Source organism: Gallinula chloropus (genome assembly GCF_964237585.1).
Source record: "Gallinula chloropus genome assembly, chromosome: 14".
NCBI classification, from domain to species: domain Eukaryota; kingdom Metazoa; phylum Chordata; class Aves; order Gruiformes; family Rallidae; genus Gallinula; species Gallinula chloropus.
In genome coordinates this window covers 18,967,581-18,994,615 of record NC_140099.1, presented here as the reverse complement: position 1 = coordinate 18,994,615, position 27,035 = coordinate 18,967,581, and the positions used below count along the sequence as shown (strand labels likewise).

Below are 27,035 nucleotides of genomic sequence, written 5' to 3'. Positions count from 1 at the left end.
ACGATGGGGAGTGCAGACAGGCATCTGCACCTACACCAGCATCGAAAAGACACCTACTGAGGAACGAGCTAGTGTAGGCAGAAAAACCACAGCAACAGTGGCACAAACGAGCTGCTGGGTGATAAACTGCAACTCAAACACAGACCCTCATCCCTCCCATCGTTTCCTGCACATCACAGACCTTGATGGAAGGGGATGGAAGGTTGTGGCAGGCTCTGCAGCACTGATTTCAGGTGCCTAATGACTGCAGAGATGGGTTTCTTCAAAGATCTTTCCAGTGATAGTTTCTCCTGCTGACACTTCCCCACCATGCCTCACATCTGCTTTCTCTGCTCTTGTCTACATCTCAGATTTTCTTCCTCACAGCCTCTGCTTTTCTACACAGACACGCAAAATCTCCTTTTTACAGTCGATTGTGTCATTTTATATGGAGTAAGGAGAAAGCAAAGTGTGTCTGTGCTTGTATACACACACACAAAGAGGTATTAATCTTAAAAACCAGATGGATAATTAAGTATTTGGATTATCCATCCATATAAAATGCCTTGTTTAAATTGAGATAAGGAGCTAGGCACAGGCTCTGCCCTGCGATACGGCTTCTAATTCTCCCCCAACTCTTCCAACACACCCCTTCCCTTCCAACACATCCCTTCCCAGAGCTGTGAGCTGCTCTGGGCTCTGAACTCAGCACCCACAGGTTCCCACTTTCCACATCTTGCCCTTCCCCAAGCAGAACCACTCACTCTGGGAGAACGAACTGTTCAAATAAGCCAGTAACTTTTCAATTAGGTCTTCGGAAGATTTCAAAATTAACTCGTGAGCAACACAGGCCAGCAGAGTTTGGAGGGAGCTGTGATATTTTATTTTAAAGGAACGGACACGGAGATGTGATAAGAACCAGTAAATGGTGAAAAGCAGAGATAGATACAGCTTAAAAGGTAAAAAAAAGACCAAATATCATATTTAGTGAAAGTAAAAGCTATCAGAGTCACTTCTTTGTGAACCAGAAAGCCACTGAACTTATATTAAAAACTCAGGGGAAGCATCAGGAGAGCAAACAGGCCATAAATACGGCCGTTTTTTTACATGACTAACCCGCTGATCTCAAGGAACCTCAGCTCATCTGAGAAGCCTGGCAGAAAGGGAACTGGTGAGGTAATTATAAAAGCAAATAACAGACTGGACAGCTTCTCCAGAGGAGATAAGCACTGTGCAAAGAAGGAGAGCCAGGGAGAGCAGGTGGAGGGGAGCCAAACGAGGCCCTTCCCGTGAAATGGTGTGATGAGAGAAACAGGCACCCGGCTCTGACGGGACACCGCGGGCAGGACCACCACGCGCGAGGGGAAGAAGGGCAGGCGAGAGGCGAGCCGCGGCAGCGCGCCGCTTGGTTTCCCTTCCTGGGGTTCATCAGTCTTTAAGCCAACACAAAGGGTGGTTTCTATATTCCATCTTAACAACCATGGGTAGGAAGCTACTACTGCTGGGCAGTAGCTACTACTTGTAGCTGCCACACGAAAGGGTGCTGTTCCTACTGCTTTTGAATCCAAAGTGTTTAAAACTGCCTTCGTTTCACACCACTGGCTGAGAAAACTCTCCTGCTGCCAGCCCCTCCAAGGCAGATGCCAATGACAGTACTCAAGGTGAACAGTGCTACAGGCTGGGGAAAACACCCCAAAACAAACTGCTTGAAAAACCAGGATTTAAGTAAAAGGAGCAGTTCCTTTAGCTCCACAAGTTATCGATGATAGTGAGTATTTATGCAAGACCAAACAGTCACCTACCTGTAAGGGACTAAACCCAACCCATGATGATACCCAACCACTCCTGGGAATAAAGCAAGCCTGGAGGAACGACTCTTATGTGTGGTAGGGGCTTGCTTGCTGCTCCTTTCCACACCTCCAACCACCTCTGGATTGTGAACAGGGTGTTGTGGGGCAACGACCAGACCTGGGCTTCCCATGGGTGATTAAGTATCACCAGCACTTCCCTCCTTCGCTGTTCTCCCAAGCTGAATGTCACAGAGGCATTTGAGTCTGCAGGAACCATGAACATGCAAAGGTCCAGGCTTCAGAGCTCAAAGAAAGGTATTTATTAGATGCTAAACGACCCAACAGATGTCAAAACTAAATGTCCCTATTATTTTAAAACATCACAACAAGGAGCTTCACAGTGGAAATTACAATGCATTAAATAATAATGCCTGCTAATTAAATTAGCATGCATTCAGGAATAATCCATTATAATGACACTATGATGTATTAAATAACTCTGACCCAAGGGGACCTGATCCTGACACAGGAAACGTGCAGGCGAGCTGTCCTGACAGAGCAGCGAAGCAACAGGGGCAGCCAGGCACTTCCCCCAGCTTACACAAGAGCTGCGTCACCGTGTAGTAACTCCCAGGTGGGTTAAACTATTGTAAACTCCAAAAGCTGCCCTCGAAACGGGCTTTTATATCTCTGTATGCAACAGTTCCTAAGAATAAACCCTTTAGTCATGCTCTAGAAATCTGATGAGTAGTCCAGAGCAACAGCAGAATTGTTTCAGCAAATGCAGATAGTGCCCAGCGCCACAGTTACACCGATGTGTAGCGCCCGTGGGAACAGGAGTGCCAACCCTTTGCTGGTCTCTATTTGTACATAACAGAGAAAAATCAAAAGCAATGATAGCTATGGGATGCTTGTGAATTTAACTGAGGCAAAGAGCAAAGCAATTCAACACACAGCTCCTGTTTGCAGAAATACATTTGTCATTTGGTGGTGGATGTGTAAGAGCACACACAAAGGGTAACACAAGCTAAGGACACACGAAGAATAATGCAAGTTTAGGACACACCAGAGTATTTTAGGGCAAATAAATCCACATGTACCTGCCTGACACCACATTAGGCATTATTTTTAAAAAGCATATGCTAGTTCTACAGTCACCAGTTTGATTTTGACAACTTGTTCCAAATAACTGGAATAGAAATTAATTCCAGGCAGCAATGGAAGATATTTGGTATTAATGAAGTTTTCAGTTAATTCCCCAAAACTTTTTATGCAACACATTAAAGCTGGGACCTTCAGTGGATGGGTGGGAGCTATTCGCTCAGCTGCTACCACCAAGATCCATGCTAATCCCAGCCTAAGATTAACAGAAAGGACATCAAAGCACTGATATCAACCCCCAAAATCAATTCAGTTCTGGAAAGCTTCATCTAGAAGAAAGTCAACAGCAAGAACAAGCTTTGGCTCCAGATCATAGAATCACAGACTGGTCTGGGTTGGGAGGGACCCCAAGGACAACAGAGCTCCAACCCCCTGCCACAGGCAGGGACACCAACCTCCAGGCCTGGAGCTACACAAGGCTGCCCAGGGCCCCAGCCAACCTGGCCTTGAACACCCCAGGGATGGGGCACCCACCCCCTCTCTGGGCAGCCCCTTCCAGCCCCTCACCACTCTCTCTGCAAAGAACTTCCCCCTAATATCTAATACAAACCTTCCCTCCTCCAGCTTCACTCCAGCCCCCTTGTCCTGCCATTATCCACCCTTTGAACAAGCTGACCCCCCTCCAGTTTCTCTGCTCCCTTCAGGGACTGGGAGGCTGCAATGAGGTCCCCCCACAGCCTTCTCTTCTCCAGGCTGACCCAGCCCAGCTCCCTCAGCCTCTCTCCATAGGGGAACTGCTCCAGCCCTCTGATCATCTCCGTGGCTCCTCTGACCCCTCTCCAACAGCCCCACATCTTCCTTGTGTTGGGGCCCCAGCTCTGGACACAGGACTCCAGCTGGGGCCTGACAAGGGCAGAGCAGAGAGGGACAATCCCCTCCCTGTCCCTGCTGCCACCCCTCTTCAAGGGGATCTGTGTAAGGAAACCTGGTCACAAAACTGAAATGCCAGCTTTAGAAGTGGGTTTCATAATGTGACATCTTTCCCTACAAAGGCCACCGGGCCAGGAACAGCTAAAAAGTCACAGACCCAAACAACAAACACCTGGAGAAATGAAAATGTATGAGAGAGCAAAGTGCCCAACACCACCTTCACCCCCCAGCACAGGAGAAGATCCTCCACGGCGTGTCTTGGTTTCATCAGAGAAGGATCTGGCTGTGGGGTGTGTGGGGGGGGGGAAGCAGGAAAGCCCCTCGCTCCAGAACCTTCCCACAGAGCACCAGTGTTAGTGACGCTGCCAGTATCAACACCCCGCGGATTCAGACCCGACCGACCCCGCCAGCGAGGCGTTGGAGACGCATGTGATTCTGCTGGGACAGCTGCCTGCGTGCTTCCAGAATTATTCAAAGAGACATTGTGATCCTTTAATAAGGAAAGTCAGCTCCCAGATTAAAAGCCTTTACAAAGCTTAGACCGTAGCTCTGTTTGAAGTGATCTGCCCGCTACGAACAGCGGTTCAAGCAACTATAACCCAAGCCACCAGAGAAAAACATTGTTTTTTCTTCTGATTCATTTACTTTGACAGGACTTTTTATAATGAGTTTCGTTATCCTCACTTCCTACTTGGGTTTCCAACACAGCCACAGAAGAAAGTAAAATGTTTTAGAGTAGGGACATGCCTGGAAATCTACTGGCTGGACGGGAGGCAATACGTAAAGCTGCTTGCAAATCTTCACCTCTGAGATTTCAAGGTCCCAGTGTTAATGATATGGTGATATAAATATATCAAAAAACATTCTTAAAAGTCTGGTTTAGTGATGTCTTGCTGTTTAGCTTGGGTTTTCTTCCTAAAAAGGCTCACACTAGCAGGTACAATTTATCATACTCCACTAATCTGAGAGGTGTGCGACCACTTAAATACACAGAATCAGAGAATCCCAGACTGGTCTGGGTTGGGAGGGACCCCAAGGATCACAGAGCTCCAACCCCCTGCCACAGGCAGGGACACCAACCTCCAGGCCTGGAGCTACACAAGGCTGCCCAGGGCCCCATCCAACCTGGCCTTGAACACCCCCAGGGACGGGGCACCCACCCCCTCGCTGGGCAGCCCCTTCCAGCCCCTCACCACTCTCTCTGGAAAGAGCTTCCCCCTAATATCTCATCTCACCCTTCCCTCCTCCAGCTTCACTCCATCCCCCTTGTCCTGCCAGTCTCTGCCCTTTAACAAGCTGATTCCCCTCCTGTTCCTCTGCTCCCTTCAGGGACTGGAAGGCTGCAATGAGGTCCCCCCACAGCCTTCTCTTCTCCAGGCTGACCCAGCCCAGCTCCCTCAGCCTCTCTCCATAGGGGAGCTGCTCCAGCCCCCTGATCATCTCTGTGGCTCCTCTGACCCCTCTCCAACAGTCCCACATCTTTCTTGTACTGAGGCCCAGCTCTGGACACAGGACTCCTTCAGCTGGGCCAGAACATACAGGATACTGGTCCAAAGACACAGCCTCATCTTAATTTTTTATTATTATTTTTCCCACTTATTAAAATAAAAATTGATGTACATGGCTGTTTCTTCAACCCTCATGGTTTGTTACGTCTCAACTGCACAGAACTGAAGGAAACACAAGGGTTTAAAAGTGGTTTGATAACAAGAAAGGACCTTAACCTTGCTGAACACGTAATGACAGACACTGGAGCTCTTCAAAGCACTCTGTGGACTTAAAATTCAAGCAGCAAGGACATGCTGTCTGTTGGTATTGGCTCATTACCCAGCTCCACATCTTTCCCTATTTTAGAATTACTGTTTCTCACACCTTAACGTACACAATTAGAACAAACCAAAAAACTTTCCCTCCTTTTCCACTGCCAGTTTCTTGCCTTCAAGAAGTGTTCATTACAAGGGAAATATAACACCAACTGCACTTGCAGCGTAAGCTACCATGAGGAAAACCCAGCTTAGAAAGACAAAACCTCTATTCCAGGCACTTAAGTTTCTGAAGCTCAGGCTTTCTTTAAAGACGTCATAGAATCATAGACTGGTCTGGGTTGGAAGGGACCCCAAGGGTCACAGAGCTCCAACCCCCTGTCACGGGCAGGGACACCAACCTCCAGGCCTGGAGCTACACAAGGTTGCCCAGGGCCCCATCCAACCTGGCCTTGAACACCCCCAGGGACAAAAAGCAAGCTGCTTGCAAAGATCCTATATAAACTGGCTGAGAGGTGGACTTCTAAACCTTTTCAGAAGCCAACTGCAAGCCAGTTGAGAACGGTGGTAACGTTCTGGAAGAGGCTTTGGTGCACCCTTCACACTCAGTGCCACAGTTCCCAGCTCTCCTGTAGGTAACAGAAACGCTCTCCTCTCATTGTCAGAGTGAAAACCCAACGTGTCAACACACTGACCCATAAATTCCCTAAAGGTTCTGGTTCTAAAATATCTCCAGTGATGGCATTAGAACAGCCCATCTTTTAAGGGATGTATTACAGAACCTCCCTCACAGCCTGACTGCAATATCTCTGGAACAATGATACAATTTTGTTTTGACTCACTGATACTGCGTGTTCATAAAAGAAACGCACATTACAGCAGGATTGCTTCACACTGAAGGGTGGGTACTGCAGACAAGGAACTTTCCCAGGACAAGAAAAAAAAAAGCTGTCTGTAAGCAATTACAAATTTTTACAAGCACTCACTGGTATCAGGGCTTTATTTCCTCTGGTTTAGAAAGTCTAAGTCACTGCTCTGTTTCTTTTCACCAAACCAAACCCAGAGAGACAGTCTAAGTTGGTAAGAGCAGCATTAATCCATCTGCTTTGACACTCTTTGTATTTGAGAGTGATGAAAACACCTTTAGAGTTTTAAAGAAATCCTTCTGGTCAAACTGACACAGGCACCTCACACCTGAGTGGATGCTGGTAGCATCATGGTGGTGTTGTATGTCAACCCCCATCAATTGGGAAAGAGCAGCATGGCGTTCTCTGAGCTTCCCCAGACACTGGAAAGTAAATGCTACAAGGAGGAGGAGGAGGAGATTCAAGAGTGAAGAGTAGATACTCCAGGATTCTTCAGAGAAGCGATTAGTGGTTTTTATGCCAGCCACAAGACTACTTAGCTACCTTCAGCGGCTTTTAATACAAGTGACATGGGGACCCAAAGCAGGGGTTTTTTTTATTATAAAAAAGGAGAGAGAATCATTACCTGACACCATCACTAAATCTGTTCTTGGGGGGAGGGGGGTGAGAAAAAGACAAAGTGCCACTCACAAGTGCCTGCATTACTTGTGTCACACTACTGCCCAGAGACCCAGACCAGCAGGCCATTAGAACTACGTAATGCTCCTCAACCTTTGATACGGTAACAAGTGAACAAGACACCACAGAACACCACAGCTCCCCCCCAGCCCCTCAATCCAACCCACTCCCTCGGCTATCAGGGGTGTCCTACCTAAGGGCGACGGGCCAGGGACTGCTCTGCTATGCAGGCACATCATACCAAAGATAAATTCCTCTACCACGACAGGCGAAGCGGTTTCCTACAGGGTTTATCTCACTTCTGCAGCGAGCAGTCGTTTCTCCCTCTCAAGAACACCCAGGCTGACTCCACAGCACTGCAGCTGTGGGCTCTGACAGAAACCCACCGACAGCCTGGTCTGGGGGCAGCCAGAGAGAGAAGCACCTCGACTGGGCGCTCAGCTGCCTGAAGAAAGGCGGTGGGGAAGGGAAGGGCTGGAAGGCTGCCTGCCCTTCCACAGCACACCTCAGAAGCAACACAGCGACCTTATCACCGGCCCTAGGAAGATGGCAGGGACAGGGGCTCTTGGCAAGCGCCGGGGAAGGGGGGGAAGGAGGAGAAGCAGCCTCTGACAGGAGGAGGAGAGTCTGCTATGCACGCAGAGTCACCTGGCAGCATCTTCACAGCAAGAAGCACCGAGGGCAAGGCAGGGGCATAGGCAGGGGCATAGGCAGGGGCACAGGCAGGGGCACGGTCCGGACGGGCTGTCTACTGTGGGTGACTCTGCCCGAACGGTTTAAGAGGGCCTCCGGCGGCCCCTTGCAGCCCCTGCCCCGCCGTGACCGGGCTGTCGGGGCAGGACGGAGGAGGTCCCGCAGGAGCCGGGCAGGGGCACCGTCTGCTCTCACCGGGGTACAGGCGGCTGCGCCAGAGGTACGAGCCAGCCCAGGCGGGGCTCGGCCCCGGCCCCCGCGGCGGGACACCTGCACCCAGGGGCGCTGCGGAGCCGGCAGCCCGGGCAGAGGGGTGTGCGGGCGGGGAAGGGGGGGGGGGGGGCTCCCGGGGGCCGCAGAGCGGCGTGAGGCGCAGGTGCCGCCCGCCCTCCGCCGCCGGCGGACTGACCTTGCGCAGGGCGGGCACGAAGAGCCCCCGCCATTTCGGACCGTTCTCCTCGCCGAAGAACTCGTACGGCTGCGGCGGCGGCTGCATGGCGCCCGCCGGCGGCTCCTCCGCATCGGGGCCACCCGCCTCGCCGCTCCCCGCCGGCTACGGCGCCCGGGGCATGGGGCGGTGGAAAGGGGCGGGGGGAGAACGAGAGGGCGCCGAGGGGAAGGAGAAGCCGCCGCCGCCGGCGTTCGTCGGGGCCGGGCCGGGCCGCGCCGGGCTCTCGGCCGCCGCTGGCTGGCTCCTCACCCCCCCGCCCGGGCGGCCATCACATCCGGCGCGGGAGGGGCCGGGCTCCGGGCCGCTCACCGTGCGCTGACGGGGCGGCGGGTGAGGCGCCCTGGGCCCCGCTCGCTGCGGCCCGCTACCGCCGCCGCCCTCTGCGCGCATGCGCGGCCTCCACCATTCTACCCTCCCCCGCCCACTACCGCGGCGCCCCCTGCCGGCCGCGCCGTCGCCGGGCGCTCAGAGCCGGGCTGAGGCGGCAGAGCCCGCCCGCAGAGCGGGGCCCGCCCCGCCGGGCACAGCCCCGGGTCCTCAGCCCGGGCACAGCCCCCGGCCCCCGGGCACGGCCCCGGGTCCTCAGCCTGGGCACAGCCCCCGGGCACGGCCCCGGGTCCTCAGCCCGGGCACAGCCCCCGGCCGCCGGGCACGGCCCCGGGTCCTCAGCCCGGGCACAGCTCTGGCACCGCGCTGCCACCCTGCCCTGTACGGGAGCTCCTTGTCGCGGGGGTACTAGGCACTGCTTCCCCCCCAACCCCCCCTTCTCGGCCCTGCGGGGCTGCTGCACCCCCTTCCTGCCGCTCGTCCCTCGAGCCGTAGCTCTGTGTGTGAGGCAAGACCAAGGGGTTTCAAAAGCCCCTCGGTGTGCAGTGTCAGCCTGAGGGTGGATGGACAAGCGCTCACCCTTAGGCAGCTCTTGTACATGATGATAAGAACGACTGAGCATCTGACCAGCTCAAGGGCCTTTCAGACGTCAGCACTCTGCAGAGGGACCGGGGCAGGCTGGATCGATGGGCAGAGGCCAACTGCATGGGGTTCAGCCCCTGGCCTGCGAGAAGCAGGGCTCAGCGGCGTGCCAACAGCAGCATCCCTGCCCAGAGGCTGGCCTTCTCCCTCCCGCAGAGAACGCTGGCTGGCACGCTTCCCTCCACCCCCTGAACAACCAAGCCAGCCAAACCTTCCCTGGATTCCCTTCCCGTGGCGTTGTGCTCGCATCTCACACCTTCTACAACATCCCGTTTTAAGACTCATCCAGAAAGGGAGTGGATAAATTAAATTGGGGGGGATTAAATGTGCCTTTCTGACAGCAAGAGTGGGATCCTTTGTTAGGACAGATTCCTGGAGACAGGTGCTTGCAGAGGCAGTGACAGCCCCTCTGCTCTGAGGTCTTAACCTTACACTGTGGCACCAGAAGAGCCTGGGAGGTTTCCAACAAACTAACTAGCTCTTTCTGGGGGAAGATGCTTGTTTGTCAAACCCAAACAGTGAGCCAAAAAAACCCCAATGTAATCCTGAGTGCAACTGCAGAGTAACCGCAGTGAGACCCACAAACCTGCAGCTGGGCCAGCCAGGATGGAAGTAGATGTTCCAGGTTAGCTGAGCCCCTCACCCAGTGCTTCATCCCCACCTCCATAATCCCCAAAACACCCGTGTTCCTCAGGATGTGACATCGCTGTGTTCTCCAGGCAGCCTGAACCACTCTAAGATGAGGCAGTGGTGATCAGATGCAATTAAGTGCCCTGAAGGAGCTCGCTTTCCCCAGAGCAGTCACCCTGTACCCCATTTTCCCCCAGAGCAGTCACCCTGTACCCCATTTTCCCCCAGAGCAGTCACCCTGTACCCCATTTTCCCCCAGAGCAGTCACCCAGTGCCCTATGACGTGTGGCACTACGTCCTTTCTTTGCAACCCTCTGAAAAAGACACAAGATGCCACGTGCCTCCCCCAGTTTAGGACTGACCTGACGGGACACTCTGGGGGAATAAATGGTGTTTGTCCCAAAGCTGCCCTAATGCACCTCTTCAGAGTTCCAGGAATTACCACTCCACGTGCCATTACAGGTCCGGATCAGGCTTACGCCCAGCTCTGACCTGTGTGAGAAAAGCTGTGAGGAGGACAGATAAGACACAGGAAGACAAGTTTGGTCCCGTGTCAACCCCCCCCCCCCACACACACACCCCCAAATAAAGTAATTCCTGTAATACAGAGCTTCATCCTGCCAAATTTGGATGGGAATTAGCAAATACCTGTGAAACTTCTCTGTAAGTCAGGAGAAACACACAGACCTCAGAGTGATTAAAAAACTCCACGACACTATTTTAATCACAGTAAAGGCACAGTTATGATGTTGTCCCAGTGAATCAGACCCTTTTAGAAAATATATTCATACATTTTCACACTTTGTGGGCAACAAGATTTATGCATGAACCCCACCATCATCATTCTCTGAAGTTATTCCTTTAAAAAGGGTTATAACTTTCTAAAAATAGAAGTATTTCACAGAATGCTACATAAAGATTCACGATTTAAAAGCCTGGGTTAAACTCTACCCTGAAATAATCACCCCCTGAGAGTGAGCAGCACAGCAGGCCCCATGGTGAAATGTGCTGACTCCAGATTCACTGCAGCATACGGCTGCTTCACATTTTCATGTTCTGTATTCTGTTAATACATGTCAGGGCCACACCTCGTGTGGGAGGAAGTGGCTTTTGCAATCCTTTTGTAGTATTTTACTGTTGATAGGCAACACTTCTGGCAGGGAGGGGAGATGGGATTGTGCCACTGTGAAGGTGTAACTTGTACGGGGCCGTACGGTGTTTCAGCGCTTGGAATATCCTAGTCTCTTTCTAGTGCCACTTGCTGCTGAGAATAATGACCAAAGCTTTTCTCTGAAGGGCTCTGAATTTCTGAGTTGTCCTTAGAGTGGAGTCACTTTTCTGGTAAAGTAGATGTGATGAGGAAAAGAAAACATGAAGAAATAAAAAAGAGGAACGAAAGGATGAGCCCCCTCTCTAGCCATCGGCTAGCACGCCTGCCCTGTGCTAACACACGCATGACAGAGGAGCTCAGAAAGTAATTCTAATGAAAAAACTAACTAAATAATTGCCTGGTAGCAAACTACCCACAATTATCTGCATTACCCAACATCCTGTGAACATCTGCTCCTAATGTATTCCCAAGTTCTTTGTCCCTGGGGCCATGTAATTCTTTTTTTGTAGCAGCAATGGAGAACACACCGAGATACTCAGCACCAAACTCGTTGAACATCTCCCTACAGCACATTGTCCTCCACATAGACTCTCATCCAGGTGCACTGTGACAAAACTTCAGCTATCAGGAAGAGTTGGGAAGTGTAACCAGCCCTTTCTGAACACCCCCCCCCCCCTTGCCAGCCATGAGGGAAACGGGAAGCTTTCCTGACTCATTGCTGTTTGGGCTCCAAGGGAAGCAACACACAACATGACTCAAGGTAGGTTTCTGTAGCTTCCCTCCCTTCACATTCGCTTTTACAAAGACCATTTCCACTGGATTGCTCAACACGTGGTACAAAGATAAGCTCCTTTTGCATTATCAGTGTTCAGAGGAAAAGAAAACCCAACGACCCAAGCACTCTGAAGTAGTTACTGATCAGCACTGACTTCCTGGATTTAAGTTAAATGAAAAATGACTGTTGATGGATACATTTTAATTTCAGCTCTATAAAAAATTAGAGGCAGAGATCAGACAGAGAGCCTATCTGAATCACACATCTAAATTGGCTTGGATTTGGTAATCCCTTGTTAGGCTTATTTTTCTCTGAAATACTCTACATACAAAGCCCTGAATATTGTTTTCAGTCTTGGATAAAGCCCTTAATTCCCTATCAGCAGAACCCTTAAGCAGGGCTTATCCTCCTATCTCCATTATTTTAATGTAAGCTAGGGGACTGCAGACTCCAATTCAATCTTTGTCTGAGAGAAAGCACACAGCCAACCACCCCACGCTGGGGTTTTTGAGACCAACCATCTCTCCAGAGCACGAGGAGGGGACAATGTTTAGAGCAGTGGCATGGGAAGTCCATGTGGGTAATCCCACCACAGGATCTCTTCCTGCTTCTCTACGATCCTGGGAGACCATCACATTGTGGAGGGCACCAGCCCCTCCACAGGCTCTTCCTGCTCAGCCAAACCTTTGTTGCCAGGGGGGGCTGTCTGGTGCTCTGGTGCAGATGGCTGTACCACACCAGGTCTCAGCAGGCACCGTTAACACCTTTATTCGTGAAGCTGTGGGCTGGCAAAGGCATTCACAACTCAAACCTTTGCTTCACTTCATCTGCAATCATTTCTGCAATGGCAAGGGAGGAGGTAGCAGCAGGAGATGGGGCATTTCGGACATGGAGAATTCTGCTGCCAATGTCCCCGCTGCCTCCGTCGAACACGAAGTCATCCACCAGATTTCCATCGCTGTCCAACGCTTGAGCTCTCACTCCAGATGGACCCCTGAAAAATCAAGGGGGAGGTCTCCATCAGAAAGAAAACTTCTCTTTTCAACAAGGAAACCCTTTGTTCTGGAATAGGAAGCCTTGCCAAGCATGAATTTCATGCTAACTGTATACTGCCTGAGCTGGATGCTCAAGCTTTATCTTTACCACAGCCAAGCTTTCCTTAGTCTGGATTTTCCCCCTGCAAATGTTTGGACAGCTACACTCATCTCTGTGTGCCTAAACATTTCATCTTCTCTCACAAGTCTCTTCAGCTCCTACGTATTTCCAAACTCCTCTGAACTAGTTTCTGTCTCCACACAGCACGAAGCTGAAAACAGTTTTATGGAGATGATCAATATTGGCTCAGTAGCAGCCTACAGCCTGGCCTCCCCTCTGAGTTTCATTTCTGGTTTGCTTTCTTCGTGACCTTGGGTTACATTCAGGCCACTGAACGTGCCCCTAACATAAAGAGACTTTCTCTTCTTTTTGAATATGCCACAACTATGAATTTCAGCCTAGCAGAGAGTGTACAAACTCACACAAATATCCACCAAACTTGCCTACAAGCAAACACAATGTAAAAGGTTTTCCTGTAGAAAGTATCTAGACACTCCTACAATTTGGCAGCATGTTTTGGTGATGGGGGTAAGCTCATTGCTACATTTGCTGCTGTTAAAAATAAGAGGTTTACCAAGCCTGTGGGTGTTGCTAACAGGACAAGTTTTCTTTACCTGAGCACATCGTTGATGGTGACCTCAGGGATGAACTTCTGAAGTTCTTTCACCTGAGCACTAAGGAAACACGCTCTATACATTTCACTCAGTCCATAGGACAGGTTTCTCAGCACAAGCTTCCATAACCCACTGCAGAGAGAAGGACAGACCAGCAGTAAGAATGAATCTTCCATAAGGAATGTGGCCACATTAAACTGACACTGTTGGTAGCAAAGGCAACAGCGTGGCAAAGGTTCCCATTCCCAACATCACTTGGCATCAGGAATCTGATTGTGCTTTTTAATTGGGCAATAGATGTTTGTCCCTCCCTGATTCAACCAACCTCGCTCACAGAGCTGCAGTGCTGCACTTACCTTCTGCCTCTGAGGATTAACTCTGAGCTCCAGCTCTTGCTATGGCCAGGATTTCTCTCTGCTCAAATGGCAAGAGAGCAAAACCCAGATGCATTTACATCTGTAATTTTAGCAGTGACTGCCAATTCCTCTGACACACTTTCTGAGAGCTTCCCCACCTGCATTCCTGGCCCTTACAGTACTTCCTTGTACTTGGGATTTTTTAAAACATGTATTTATGATCTGATAAAGCTTAACACAGCAATTCAGACCACCCTGAGTTATCTCTTCTAAGCACCCTCAGCAGGTATTTCAATGGCATTGTCTAGGTTGATTAAAACATTACACTGCACTGGACAAAACCATCCCTGAAGAGCTTCACCACCACCAGCAGCAGCAGGTCCCACCAGAACCTTCTGATGAGCTGCCACATTCCCTCCCCAGCTGAGACACCTCCTGGTAGCTTATGAAAATTCAAATATTAGATCACACAAAGTCAAATGGCTTGGAGAAATCCACCCTGATCAGCACAACTGTCTTTAAAGATGCCCAAAATTGGGCAAAACCAGGCTTTTTGACAGTCATGGTTCCATGGTGGCACAAGCTGATGTTAAATAACTGTTCAGAAGATAAAAAGAGAAGGTGTTACCTGTATGTTACAGCGTCTAAGAAGTCTCCAGGGCTGAAGTCAAACAACCTGTAGCCCTCTCGTTTGAAGGCTAGCACTGCGTTAGGACCGAGCCAAACGCTGCCATCCATCCTTGGTGTGAAATGAAATCCCAGGAAGGGGAACCGAGGATTGGGGACCTAAAGCAGGACACAGCAGTTACTGTGGCTGTGGGAACCCGCATCGCGCAACAGCCGCGCAAGCGCTCCAGGCAGCAAGCTCCTCCAGGGAACGTGGACAAGGTGTGTGAGGAGAAAAGCACAGGCAGTGGCAGGCTGTTGGGGGAGAGACTGAAGAAACCAAACCAGAACGCAATAAAGGAGCTGTCCTCTCAAATGAGAAGGGCTATTTTTAAATGAAGAAGTGAAAGGGAAAGTAAATTTGCCATTTTCATAGAATCCCAGACTAGTCTGGGTTGGGAGGGACCCCAAGGATCACAGAGCTCCAACCCCCTGACACAGGCAGGGACACCAACCTCCAGGCCTGGAGCTACACAAGGTTGCCCAGGGCCCCAGCCAACCTGGCCTTGAACACCCCCAGGGATGGGGCACCCACCCCCTCTCTGGGCAGCCCCTTCCAGCCCCTCCCCACTCTCTCTGGAAAGAGCTTCCCCCTAATATCTCATCTCACGCTTCCCTCCTCCAGCTTCACTCCATCCCCCTTGTCCTGCCAGCCTCTGTCCTTTAACAAGCTGATTCCGCTCCTGTTCCTCTGCTCCCTTCAGGGACTGGGAGGCTGCAATGAGGTTCCCCCACAGCCTTCTCTTCTCCAGGCTGACCCAGCCCAGCTCCCTCAGCCTCTCTCCGTAGGGGAGCTGCTCCAGCCCTCTGATCATCTCCGTGGCTCCTCTGAACCCTCTCCAATATGTTTTTAGTACTTTTGAACCTTAGTAGAACCTCTCCCCAAATGACACCACGTTTCTGGTACCATACCCCTGAGAGTCCTGCCATTTTCTAATCTTATTACTGCACTTGGCCACAACACCAACAGCAAATTCAAAGGGTGCAAGCTATCCTCACACAGCCATGAAGCAAGGCTGGAAGTATCTTCACTTCCTAGCCAGCTCCTCCCTCCCATCCCAAAACAGGATCCAGAACCATTCCCAGGTGAAATGATGCCCAAGGTCCACAATTCCCCCAGGATGACCTGCTCCAGTGTTTCATAGGTAAATAAATCTATGTTCAACATTGGAAAGGCAGTATGTCAATTTACCATGTGAATTAACTAAAACACTGCCCTGGGAATTTTCACTTCTGGCTCACAAACTTCACTTTGTCTGGTATTGCTCCTCTTCATCACACTGCCTATATCAGGTGGTAGAGAGCTTGCCCTTTTCCTCCCATGTCGATTTTTTGTCACTCAATGTAAAGCTAATTCAAAGGCAAATACCTAAATCTGAGCTCTGGGTATCAGCACACAAGATAGACCTTCACATCTAAGTAATTAATTATTTCCTGTTGGCCCTCATTGACTTCTAAATCCTGCCTACAGACTTATGTTATAGCAAAGCCAAGCTTTTGTGGGCATGTGGCTATCACGCTAATTAAAAGACCCCCAGTTTTTGGGGTTCTTGGAGTACTCTGTGGGGGACACACCAGGGAGTACGCACCGGGTAAATATTTCCTTTAACCATGTAGCTCTTCTCTGGTTTGAGCACCAAATAATCCCCCCTGAAGGGAACGATCCGAGGCTCAGGGCTGCACCCACTGATCTCAGACAGGCGGTCGGAGTAAAGCCCTGCACAGGTAACGATGTGCTGACAGTGGATTTCCTCACCCTGCAGAAAATAACAAGACAAGAGGCACAAAATATCAACATTATCTGCTAAAAACTCAGCCACTGCCTACAAGCCTTGGAAAGCAAACACCAAAACCTCAAGATCAGAAAGAAAAGCAAAAGGTGTATTCAAAAGGAGGCAGAAGCAGTTAATTGTTTCCTTTAGTTCTTTATAATATTCTCCTTTAGTCTTCTCTTAGAGAAGAACTGGGCAGGTAGGACTGGCAGAACCCTTAAAGAGAAGGAGTTGGAAGAACAAGAAAGAATGAAAAAAAGTACTATATCATTGATTCTCTGACTAGGTTGAGTTCCCAGAACACAGAACCTTGTGCTGTTAAATGTCTAACCACCTGACCATCTAAAATACACAAAATCCCACACTATTAGCTAGGTAGCTCACAGGATTTGTTTTCAAACACCACGGGTCTTTTCTTCAATTAAAAATGTTTCCACTGAAATATTAACATTAAAAACATGTATCAGTATTTGGTGAGAGAGTACCCTGGGAGTGCTGTGTCCAGCTCTGGATCTCTCAGCACAAGAAGGACACAGACCTGTTGGAGCAGGTCCAGAGGAGGCCACAAAAATGATCCAAGGGCTGGAGCAGCTCTCCTGTGAAGCCAGGCTGAGAGAGTTGGGCTGGTTCAGCCTGGAGAAGAGAAGGCTCCAGGGGGAACTTATAGCCCCTTCCAGCCCCTGAAAGGTGCCTGTAGGAAGCTGGGGAAGAACTGTTCCCAAGGGCATGGAGTGATAGGATGAGGTGGGATGGGTTAAACTAGAAAAGGGAGATTTAGGTTGGGTGTTAGGAAAAAATTCTTCCCTCTGAGGGTGGTGAGACCCCGGCACAGGGTGCCAAGAGAGGTGGTGGAGGCCCCATCCCTGGAGACACCCAAGGTCAAGCTGGATGGGGCTCTGAGTGACCTGCTCTAGTGAAGATGTCCCTGCTCACTGCAGGGTGGGACTAGATGGGCTCTGAAGGTCCCTTCCAACCCAACACATCCTGTGCTTCTAATAGATTTTGGAAGCTACTTTTAAATGAAAGAGCAGAAACTGAGCAGGAAAGCAATAGGAAAGCTTTTAAAACTACTGGGGGGCAGTGAGCTTGGTTTTTTTTGTCTTCCATCCTCCTCTGAAGAGCCCAGCTATTTTCCCCTGAAGGTGAGAAGGCAACAAGTGCGTTTCCTGTGTGGCATCAACTGACTGGCAGGCGTGTCACCCACATGTGCACCAGTTCTACTAACTCAGCTTGCGGCTTCCTGGTGATAGAAACGACTCTCAGTGCCTCCTTATCAGTTTCATAGATGCCAAAGACCAAAAGCAACCACAAAAATAGGTGTTTCCCACCAAATGAATAAGGAAGGTGTCCTCAGAAACAAGCAGCACAGAAGGTGCAAATGAAGTAAGGGACATGTAGAGTCAGATGTAACACAGATCAACTTATCCTTTCATTATTATTCCCAGTGCACAGTAAAGTCTCAACATGCTCATAGCTTTGTCAAGAATCCATTGCAGTTGGTTTACAGAAGCAGCCTGAGATGACAGCGGTCACATTACTGAACAGCAGCTTCTCAACTGCATTCTTAGAGAGCTGATTGACCCACCAGGACTCAACAAAGGAGAAACAGCTTCCTATTAAGGAATGAAATCTTCAGCTTAGTTCTTACCTTTGAGTTCCTAACAACGACAGGGTATTTCAGTCCTGTAACAGAATTAGACAAGAGGAGGAATTAATAGAATAGGTAACAGAAAACTGACTGAACAAGCAACCTGTCAGGATTGAGGGTTCTTCTCCTGGAAAATCTCCAAGCTATCAAGCATCCCCTGTTAACATAACTGTATTTACAAATTAACAGGGGGTTGGTTCTTTTTGTTCCTCCATGTGTGCACCAGAAGCGATTTAACCTGTCTTCCAGGATAAACAAAAAGCACTATCACAAGGACAGCTGTGCAATATTCACCTAAATCTGGTTTGAATAGGAGAGAACCACCCACTTCTCCCTTTTACTGTCCATTTCTTCCATCAACATAAATGTTTCAGCTGAAAGGTGACCTGCCCGAGGAAGGAAAAGCAAGCTACCTCAATACTTTTACACAATTAATAATAGGCTGGATGGGGTTTTGGGCAACCTGGGCTAGTGGAGGGTGACTCTACCCATGGCAGGGGCCTGGAAATAAATGGGCTTTGAGGTGCCTTCCCACCCAAACCAGTCCAGGGTTCTGTAATTTTGCCTTTTGCCTCTTCCCTATGAGATACAAAGGTTCAGAAACATGATTTCAGCCAAAGCAAATGTGTTTTGAACAAAATCTTTGGTGGGACTGTAGTAAATGGAGGGCAAAACACTGCCTTACCATCTTCACTTCCTGAAGAACTTTCTTTAGCCATCTCCATGTTTGTAACTTCAAAATCCGTCAGGATCGTCCCACCCGCTTCCTGGAAATCTTCAGCGTAAGACTGGGCCACTTGTTTATAATCCACAATGCCAGTGTATGGGGAGTCCAGGGCCAGCAGACCCTGCAACAGCATCAACACACAGGAGGTCAGTGAAGGCTGCATGTGGACTTTGGTCTTCTGTGAGGAGAATATTTCATCTGGAATAGTGCTGTTGAGAATCACAGAGCTGTAGGGGTGGGAAGGGACCTCCAGAGCCCATGGGGTCCCACCCCCTGCCAAAGCAGGGTCCCTAGGACAGGGCACACAGGGCGCTGTCCAGATGGGGCTGGAATCTCTCCAGAGAAGGAGACTCCACACCCCCTGGGCAGCCTGTCCCAGGGCTCCCTCACCCTCACTGGGAAGAAGTTCTTCCCCACATTGGGGGGGAACTCCCTGTGCTCCAACTTGAGCCCATCGCCCCTTGTCCTGTCCCCACAGACACTGAGCAGAGGCTGCCCATGTCCCCCTGTGTCCCACCCTTCAGATATTGATCCCCATTGATCAGATCCCCTCTCAGGCTTCTTCTCTCCAGGCTGAACAGCCCCAGCTCACTCAGCTTTTCCTCACAGGGGAGATGCTCCAGGCCTTTAATCACCTTTGTGCCCCTCCTCTGGACTCTCTCCAGGAGATCCCTGTCTTTTTGATCCCAGGGAGCCCAGCACTGGACACAACACTCCAGGTGGGGCCTGACCAGGGCAGAGCAGAGGAGAAGGGAGTACAGCTGTCTCCCCATCCCAGCTGCTTGTTCCCAGTCTCTCCACGTGCCAGTTTCAGTGTGGACAACTAATATGGCCAAACTTTGCATGACTACAGCATAAACAAGCCTTCTCCACAGAGCACTTAATGATAAAGCAGGTTGATTAATCTTGATGTCCATTAACACAGACTTATCCTTCACCAGGCACTATGCAATTTCACCTTTGAGTGGTCCCTGGGGGGCTCCACCTGATGTGTGGCTCTTGTCAACATCTCTGTGAGGCTCAAAGGAACCAGCACAACACTCAGGCACTGCACATCAGAGAGAAAAGTCTCTTCTGAATTAGGCAACAGCCCATTACTTGTCCTAGCAGAAGGCAGGGGTCAAGCCCAGTGTGTAGCTAGAATGTGCAATACTTCTCAGAGACCTTTCACAATCTTTACACCGAAAAGACTCAGTTTCTCACATCACTTTTATCACACTAGGTGGCATCACAATATTTACCTCGTTCCAGCTAGAAAACACAGACAGTAGACTGCTGTACCTCAGAGATGCTGTAATACAAGACCATCAACCACTCAGATACTACAACAACAGGGCCCATTTACACACCCAAGACAACCAGAATGGCTGACAAAACCATATCTTACACGAAACACCTGGTGCAACGTTTTATATCAACATTCAAGTTCCCTCTGCTTACGAGGAAAGGGCTGAGCTCAGGAAACCAAAGCAGATGAAGTAAGACCTATCTGAATGTACTCATCTGCAGAAGTAAATGCTCAGCTGGACCTTGAACAGGCAAAGAAGGCTTTAAGGGGTGGATACAAAATGTTTAGAAAAGAAAGACAGATAAAAAAGGATTCCTCTGCAGAGAATTTTTGTCTGGACCTACAAGCACTCATAACCAATGCATCAGACAGCTACACCAACAGCAAGCTGCCAAATGAAACACTCTGGTAAATTTATACCTAAACAACAACAAATCTGTGTTCCATAAACTACTCACATCTCAGCTGGTTTATTTTCACAGCAGGAGAAAAGTGCTACATAACAATCACATGTGTAGGAAGCAGCTGGATTGAAATTGGCTCGATCCAAACCCACACCTACAGAGAGGAAGGAATTTTCCTTGCTGCACCCTCAACCTTCACTATAAGCTCACTAACTTTAGAGGGAAGGAGTAGAATAATCTCAGCACAATCTCAGGTAGAGCAGCTCTAACTTGGGCAAAGGAAACTGCCTATCAACCACAAAAACACAGGAGCAAGCACCTGCAAGGAGAAGGGGGAAAGACTGGAGATTAAACCACAATAGGAATAAAATACACTCATCAGTGAGTGAAGTGTTGGGATCGTTGTTTCTGTTCAGGGAGGACACGTGCAGAGCTGGGAAAAGGATGAAGCTTGAACAACCTGTAGACACTGTCTGCTTGCCTATAAAGTCAGTCCTGCACAATGACTAGGGAATTACAGTCTCCTACACTGACTCAAAGGATCCTGATTCCTTCTGGAAGCTGCAAGTGAAACAGATTACCTGTTCTCTAACCAGCAGATGCTTATGAAACTGCCAGCTCATCATTTGCAATTAGCACAGCAGCAGCTCTTAATGACTTTGTGTCCTGGTTTCAATCAGGACAGAGTTAATTTCTTTCTAGCAGTTGGTGTAATGGTGTCTGGGGGTTGGGATGACAGCAGGGTGGATAGCACCCTGATGTTTTCAGTTGTTGCCAAGCAGTCAAGGACTTTTCAGTTGTATTTCCCTGCTAATGAGAAGGTAGGAAGGGCACCCAGGAAGCTGGGGGGTGGCACAGCAGGGACAGGTGACCCAAACTGGCCAAAGAGGATATCCCATGCCAATTACATGATGCTCAGCATAAAGGGGGGCTGGTGAGAGGAGGAGTGCATGGCTCCAGGATGTGCAGGTTTTGGGGACAGCACAGTTTTGGGACAGCTCTGAGCTGTATGGCTGGAGAGTTGTGTGATTTGGTGAGAAACTGCATTGTGTGTCAGCAGTTTCACGTTTTTTGCTATGAAAGTCCTATTATTGTTGTTTCTCTCTCTCCTGTCCCAGTAAACTATCCTTATCCCAACCCATGAGGTTCACGTTTGGTTTCTGTTCCCCTTCCTGCCCCACCCCAAGCAAGCAGCTTCACAGTGCTCAGCTCCCAGTTGGGGGAAGAACCACGAACTGATGAACCACCAAGCAAGAGGAGAATAGATGAAACCTGAGGTGTTCCCAGGAGAGGTTCTGCAGGATCACCTTACACTGTGTTAGACCTGGTCTGATGGGTATGAATGGCAAACACATGTGAAAGGTTGAGCTAAAACATCCCAGAAATAAATGGATCCATTTACTTTTGTTGACAATGACATTTCACCTGGTTTTTCAGGCTCTTTTGAACTTGTCACTTGTATAAGTTACCTCAAAGGCCAGAAGCATATTTATTTTTAAATTAAAAAATAGTTAATCACCAGATAAATGGAGGGCTTGTATGCCCAATAAAAACAAGTGAATCCCTTACCCTGCAGAAAGGTTCTTTTGCTTGTATTTCTTTGGCTCCAATCAGTTTCAGACCTCGGACGTTGTTCTGCAGCCCCCTCTCATACAGAGCTTTGAGTCTGGGAATTTCATCTTGTTCAACAGCTACAATTAGCTTCAGAGAAAGATAATGAGGGACACCAGTCAGCAAAATACACAAAGCCAGCTCAGGGCTGGCATCAAGCCTGAGCTAACGAGCGACAGTGTGTGAGTGAACAGTAAATTAGAACTCAAGGCAGGGGGGGAATGTGTTTTGTACCATGAGTTGCACAAGATTCCATAAATACCTATGGCTGGGAAAGCACTGGTACATTAAAGGAGAGTGAAAAACAAGTATTAAACTGTAGTTTGAGTTACTATCAATGGATAATTGATAAGGTGCAGTATTTCAGTCCCTGAAGGGAGCAGAGACACAGGAGGGGAATCAGCTTGTTAAAGGGCAGAGACTGGCAGGACAAGGGGGATGGAGTGAAGCTGGAGGAGGGAAGGGGGAGATGAGATATTAGGGGGAAGTTCTTTGCAGAGAGAGTGGTGAGGAGCTGGAACAGGCTGCCCAGAGAGGGGGTGGGTGCCCCATCCCTGGGGGTGTTCAAGTCCAGGTTGGCTGGGGCCCTGAGCAACCTTGTGTAGCTCCAGGCCTGGAGGTTGGTGGCCCTGCCTGTGGCAGGGGGTTGGAGCTCTGTGACCCTTGGGGTCCCTCCCAACCCAGACCAGTCTGGGATTCCATAATACTTGCTGTGAGACTACAAATCTGAAGAGACTATAATTTTAAAGAGCTGCTGGGATGCTTCTAAAAATAAATCTGAACTTAATACTCAATACAAGAGTACAAACATGTTCTGACATGTACTGTACAGTCTGAACTGAACTGTATTGGCTTAAATTCATTTAACCATGTATCTAGCTCAGAACTATCACAAGAGATTTATCCAGAGCATGAATTATCTACACCAAGCTTGCCCAGACCATACTACTTGCAGGTTCAGCCCAGGTCTGGCAGCATAGGCATCTCTGCATCGAGAAGGCACCAGGGTCTCCAGGTCTGGGGCTGCTTTATGTAGAACAAGCTGTAAAGCCTCAAAACCATCTCCCTGGAATAAAGGCTGTTGGGGAAGGTGATGCAGAAGTACACAAATTCAGTGTCAGCAATGCTGCTGGGTCATCCCTAGCGCTGCCCGAGTTCAGACTGGTTCCTACAGAGCTATGCCACAGTCTCGGTGCTTCGAGCTGAGAGCAGGCTTGTAACTGGAGGTGTACTGAGCAAACCCACAGTGCCACCTTGTGCCCAGCGCTGCAGGAGCACAGCCAGGCCGAGCCACCTGCCACCTCTGCTGGTGCAGGGCCCACCAACGCCACCAAGTCCAGGGATCCCCCACTGCACCCCACAGCTGAGAGAGATCGGCACCCAGACGGGGCTTGGCTGCTTCTAGGCTGAGACAGTTGGGCTGGTTTCAGCCTGAAGAAGGCACCGGGGGGACCTTGTAGTGGCCTTCCAGCTCCTGAAAGGTGCCTGTAGGAAGCTGGGGAAGAACTGTTCCCCAGGGCATGGAGTGATACAATAAGGGGGGATGGTTTAAACTAGAAAAGGGAGATTTAGGTTGGGTGTTAGGAAAAAATTCTTCCCTCTGAGGGTGGGTGAGACCCTGGCACAGGGTGCCCAGAGAGGTGGTGGAGGCCCCATCCCTGGAGACATTCAAGGTCAGGCTTGATGGGGCTCTGAGCGACCTGCTCTAGTAAAGATGTCCCTGCTCACTGCTGGGGTGGGACTAGATGGGCTCTGAAGGTCCCTTCCCACCTAACACATTCTATGGTTCTATTCTATGATTCCACCATTACCTGCACTAGTTCATCTCAGCCCCCAGATAAGGAGAATTCCTGATTCGGACCCGAAAGGAACTGATCTGACTTGGTGGAGAGAAGAAAACAAGAAGGCAGATTCATTCTGAAGGCAGTAGGTGTCACAGAAACTCATCTCTCAGGAAAAAGGCCATAACCACGCCTGTGCCATACATTGTAACATGCATTGTACAGTCTCAGTTTCCAGTAAGAGCACACAGCAGTTCCTGTACCTTCCCACACTGTTTATACGGTATTCCCTTCTGGTCACAGTACTTGTAGCAGAGGGCTGCACCCTGCACACACAGCTTGGCTTTCAGGGATCCAGGTTTGTAGTAAATTCCACTGTGTATCACACCACTGTTATGTCCACTCTGGTGATGAGCTAAACAGAAAGAAGAATACATCATTAAAATACACCTTCATAGAATCCCAGACTAGTCTGGGTTGGAAGGGACCCCAAGGATCACAGAGCTCCAACCCCCTGCCACAGGCAGGGACATCAACCTCCAGGCCTGGAGCTACACAAGGCTGCCCAGGGCCCCAGCCAACCTGGCCTTGAACACCCCCAGGGATGGGGCACCCACCCCCTCTCTGGGCAGCCCCTTCCAGCCCCTCACCACTCTCTCTGCAAAGAACTTCCCCCTAAGATCTCATCTCACCCTTCCCTCCTTCAGCTTCACTCCATCCCCCTTGTGCTGCCAGTCTCTGCCCTTTAACAAGCTGATTCCCCTCCTCTTCCTCTGCTCCCTTCAGGGACTGGGATGCTGCAATGAGGTCCCCCCACAGCCTTCTCTTCTCCAGGCTGACCCAACCCAGCTCCCTCAGCCTCTCTCCATACGGGAGCTGCTCCAGCCCTCTGAGCATCTCTGTGGCTCCTCTGACCCCTCTCCAACAGCCCCACATCTTTCTTGTATTGGGGCCCCAGCTCTGGACACAGGACTCCAGATGAGGCCTCATTCCTGTGATTGGTTTGTATCCCAGTTACTTCAGCTGTCAGGAAAAGCAATTTGAGGCCCTGCCCTAAATCAGTGTTATAAGAGATGCTCAAATAAGGTAACTGCACAGCAAACAATTCCTCACTTGGTCTGAAAGGCTAGAAAAATACTGATGCAGCAAGACCCAGTTAATAATAAACCATCACAGCTTGCGATGGCTTGAATCAGCAGAGGGGGGTGAGGGAAAGGTTTTCCTCCAAAAATTACAATTGCAGGCCAATCAAAGATTTCTGCATGTTAAAATTAACTTGAAGAAATTCAATTTACAAAGTGTAACCCATCCTTAGAGACTTCATCTATCATCATGTCTGTGCAATTCTCAGTCTTTCTCCAGATGCACTGGCAGGTCTGGTCGGCTTTTCAAGTGATGTAAACTGGACTAAGTTGCTATTTCCTCTTTGTAATGAAGTAAAATAGAGATGAAAAACATCACAAGCGTTTTTACTGAAATAATTTGGGCAGGCTCTCCCTCTTAAAAGTACTGACTGCCAAAGGTCAGCAGCCCTGCTTCTCACACACAACTTAATTCATGGGTGCTCTCCTTGGAGATAAAAAGCCACTTTATATCATATATGTCATGACTCAAGAGTGATGTACATACAGCCTGGCTGACAGAGCTACTTAAAGGCAGAACTTGGGCTCATAGGCCTTACTTTGAGTTGTAAGAGGGCAGCAGCACTGGATTCTGTGCCACTTTAGCTAATACAGGCTCAGGGACCAGCAGTATTTTCCCAGTTGTCCCCCTATTAGTTGTTTACCTTCGTCCTCCCATGCAAATGACAGCACCTCGCACAGGGATATGCAGACACATGGGGCAACTGGACATGGTTTACAGTTCTGGCAACTAATTGCCAGCTCTAGACTTTGCCCAGACCAGCAGCTCCCAGGCATTCCAAAGCAGCTCTGCTTCCCAGCCCTCCATGCTACCCACCAACCAGCAGTGTTTGCTGTTTGCTCTTCTCCTCGTGCCCCCCCACAAAGCCATCCTGGCACCATTGCTCTGCTCATCCTCCCTGTGGCACTAACCCAGACCTGCCCTTGTGCCTCTGCATCCCACCCCGGTTCCCCCACCTTCTCCTTTCCCTGAAATCCCTGCTGCTGCTGGGGTCACAGGCCAGCAAGACCTGGCTGGTCTCGGACAACCAAGCAGCAACATTCAGACTTGCTTAACTTCAAAGTCCTAACTTGAAGTCCCAGCAGTGAAGCACAAGCTGACAACAGCTCTGCTTCCCCCTGATGAACGTGTCCTTGAGCAAACGATGCTCTTCCCTGCATGGAATCCATCTCTCGCTCCAGGGATGGAGGCAGGTGCTGTCCCACAGCCGCTCACCCACCCAAAAACTGAGCTTCCCCTTACACGTAGGTTCCCAAAACACGGCGGCTTTGCTGAGCATGTGCTTCAGTGACCACTTGTGACAGACAGACACCGGGTGACCCCAAGCTGCGGAGCCCACCCCGGCACCATACCGTACCGAGCTCCGTCTCCTTCTCCAGCACAGCGAAGGCGAGCGAGGGGTGCCGCCGGACGAGCTCCCGGGCTGAGGCGAGCCCCACGATTCCCGCGCCCACCACCACCACGTCGAAAGTGCTGCTCGGAGACAGACACCGTAAGATCACCCCGGCCCCGCTCCCTCAGGGGGCAGCCCGCTTCCCGCCCCGGCCCCGCTCCCTCAGGGAGGCAGCCCGCTTCCCGCCCCGGCTCCGCTCCCTCAGGGGGCAGCCCGCTTCCCGCCCCGGCCCCGCTCCCTCAGGGGGACAGCCGGCTTCCCGCCCCGGCCCCGCTCCCTCAGGGGAACAGCCCGCTTCCCGCCTCGGCCCCGCTCCCTCAGGGGCACAGCCCGCTTCCCGCCCCGGCCCCGCTCCCTCAGGGGAACAGCCCGCTTCCCGCCCCGGCCCCGCTCCCTCAGGGGGCAGCCGGCTTCCCGCCCCGGCCCCGCTCCCTCAGGGGGCAGCCGGCTTCCCGCCCCGGCCCCGCTCCCTCAGGGGGACAGCCCGCTCCCAGCCCCGACCCTTTGGGGGGAGCGGCTGCCCTCACGCCGTGAGGGAAACGCGGAAGGGCCGCAGGCAGGAGGCGCCGGAGCTCAGGCAGGGCCGCGCCCGCCCCGCGGCCTCACCTGCGCTGGCGGCGCTGGCCCCGCCACAGCGTCACGGCCCCGCCGCAGCCCACCCGCTGCCGCAGCAGCGCAGCCGCCATTTTGGGGGCGGTAACCCACGCCAGCCCCGACTCCTCCTCCAGACCCGCTCCGCGTACGGCTTGTCTGCTCGGCCCTTGGGCGGAGCCCGCGGCAGGGGAAGCCCGGGCTTCCCTG

The 27,035-nt window shown here is 50.7% G+C and overlaps 2 protein-coding genes across 3 annotated transcripts in view; both read right to left on the bottom strand.

Moving 5' to 3' along the window:
• Nucleotides 1–8,296, bottom strand: part of SOS2 (SOS Ras/Rho guanine nucleotide exchange factor 2) — a gene marked incomplete at its 5' end in the record, with an annotated part of 60,301 nt that extends 52,005 nt beyond the window's left edge. For both annotated transcript variants that reach the window (XM_084270437.1, XM_084270438.1), the window contains one exon: nt 8,210–8,296. In XM_084270437.1, the coding sequence (XP_084126563.1) occupies nt 8,210–8,296 (87 nt within the window). The remainder of the gene's footprint in view (nt 1–8,209) is intronic.
• Nucleotides 8,297–11,922: 3,626 nt separating this feature from the next.
• On the bottom strand, nt 11,923–26,920 carry L2HGDH (L-2-hydroxyglutarate dehydrogenase; the record flags this gene model as incomplete). Its single annotated transcript, XM_084270388.1, has 10 exons — nt 11,923–12,730; nt 13,446–13,577; nt 14,430–14,587; nt 16,057–16,224; nt 17,888–17,922; nt 18,573–18,735; nt 21,876–22,007; nt 23,962–24,113; nt 26,199–26,353; nt 26,841–26,920. 10 exons carry the CDS (start codon nt 26,918–26,920, stop codon nt 12,535–12,537), a joined length of 1,371 nt encoding a protein of 456 aa, XP_084126514.1. The 3' UTR covers nt 11,923–12,534.
• Between the last annotated feature and the right edge of the window lie 115 nt (nt 26,921–27,035).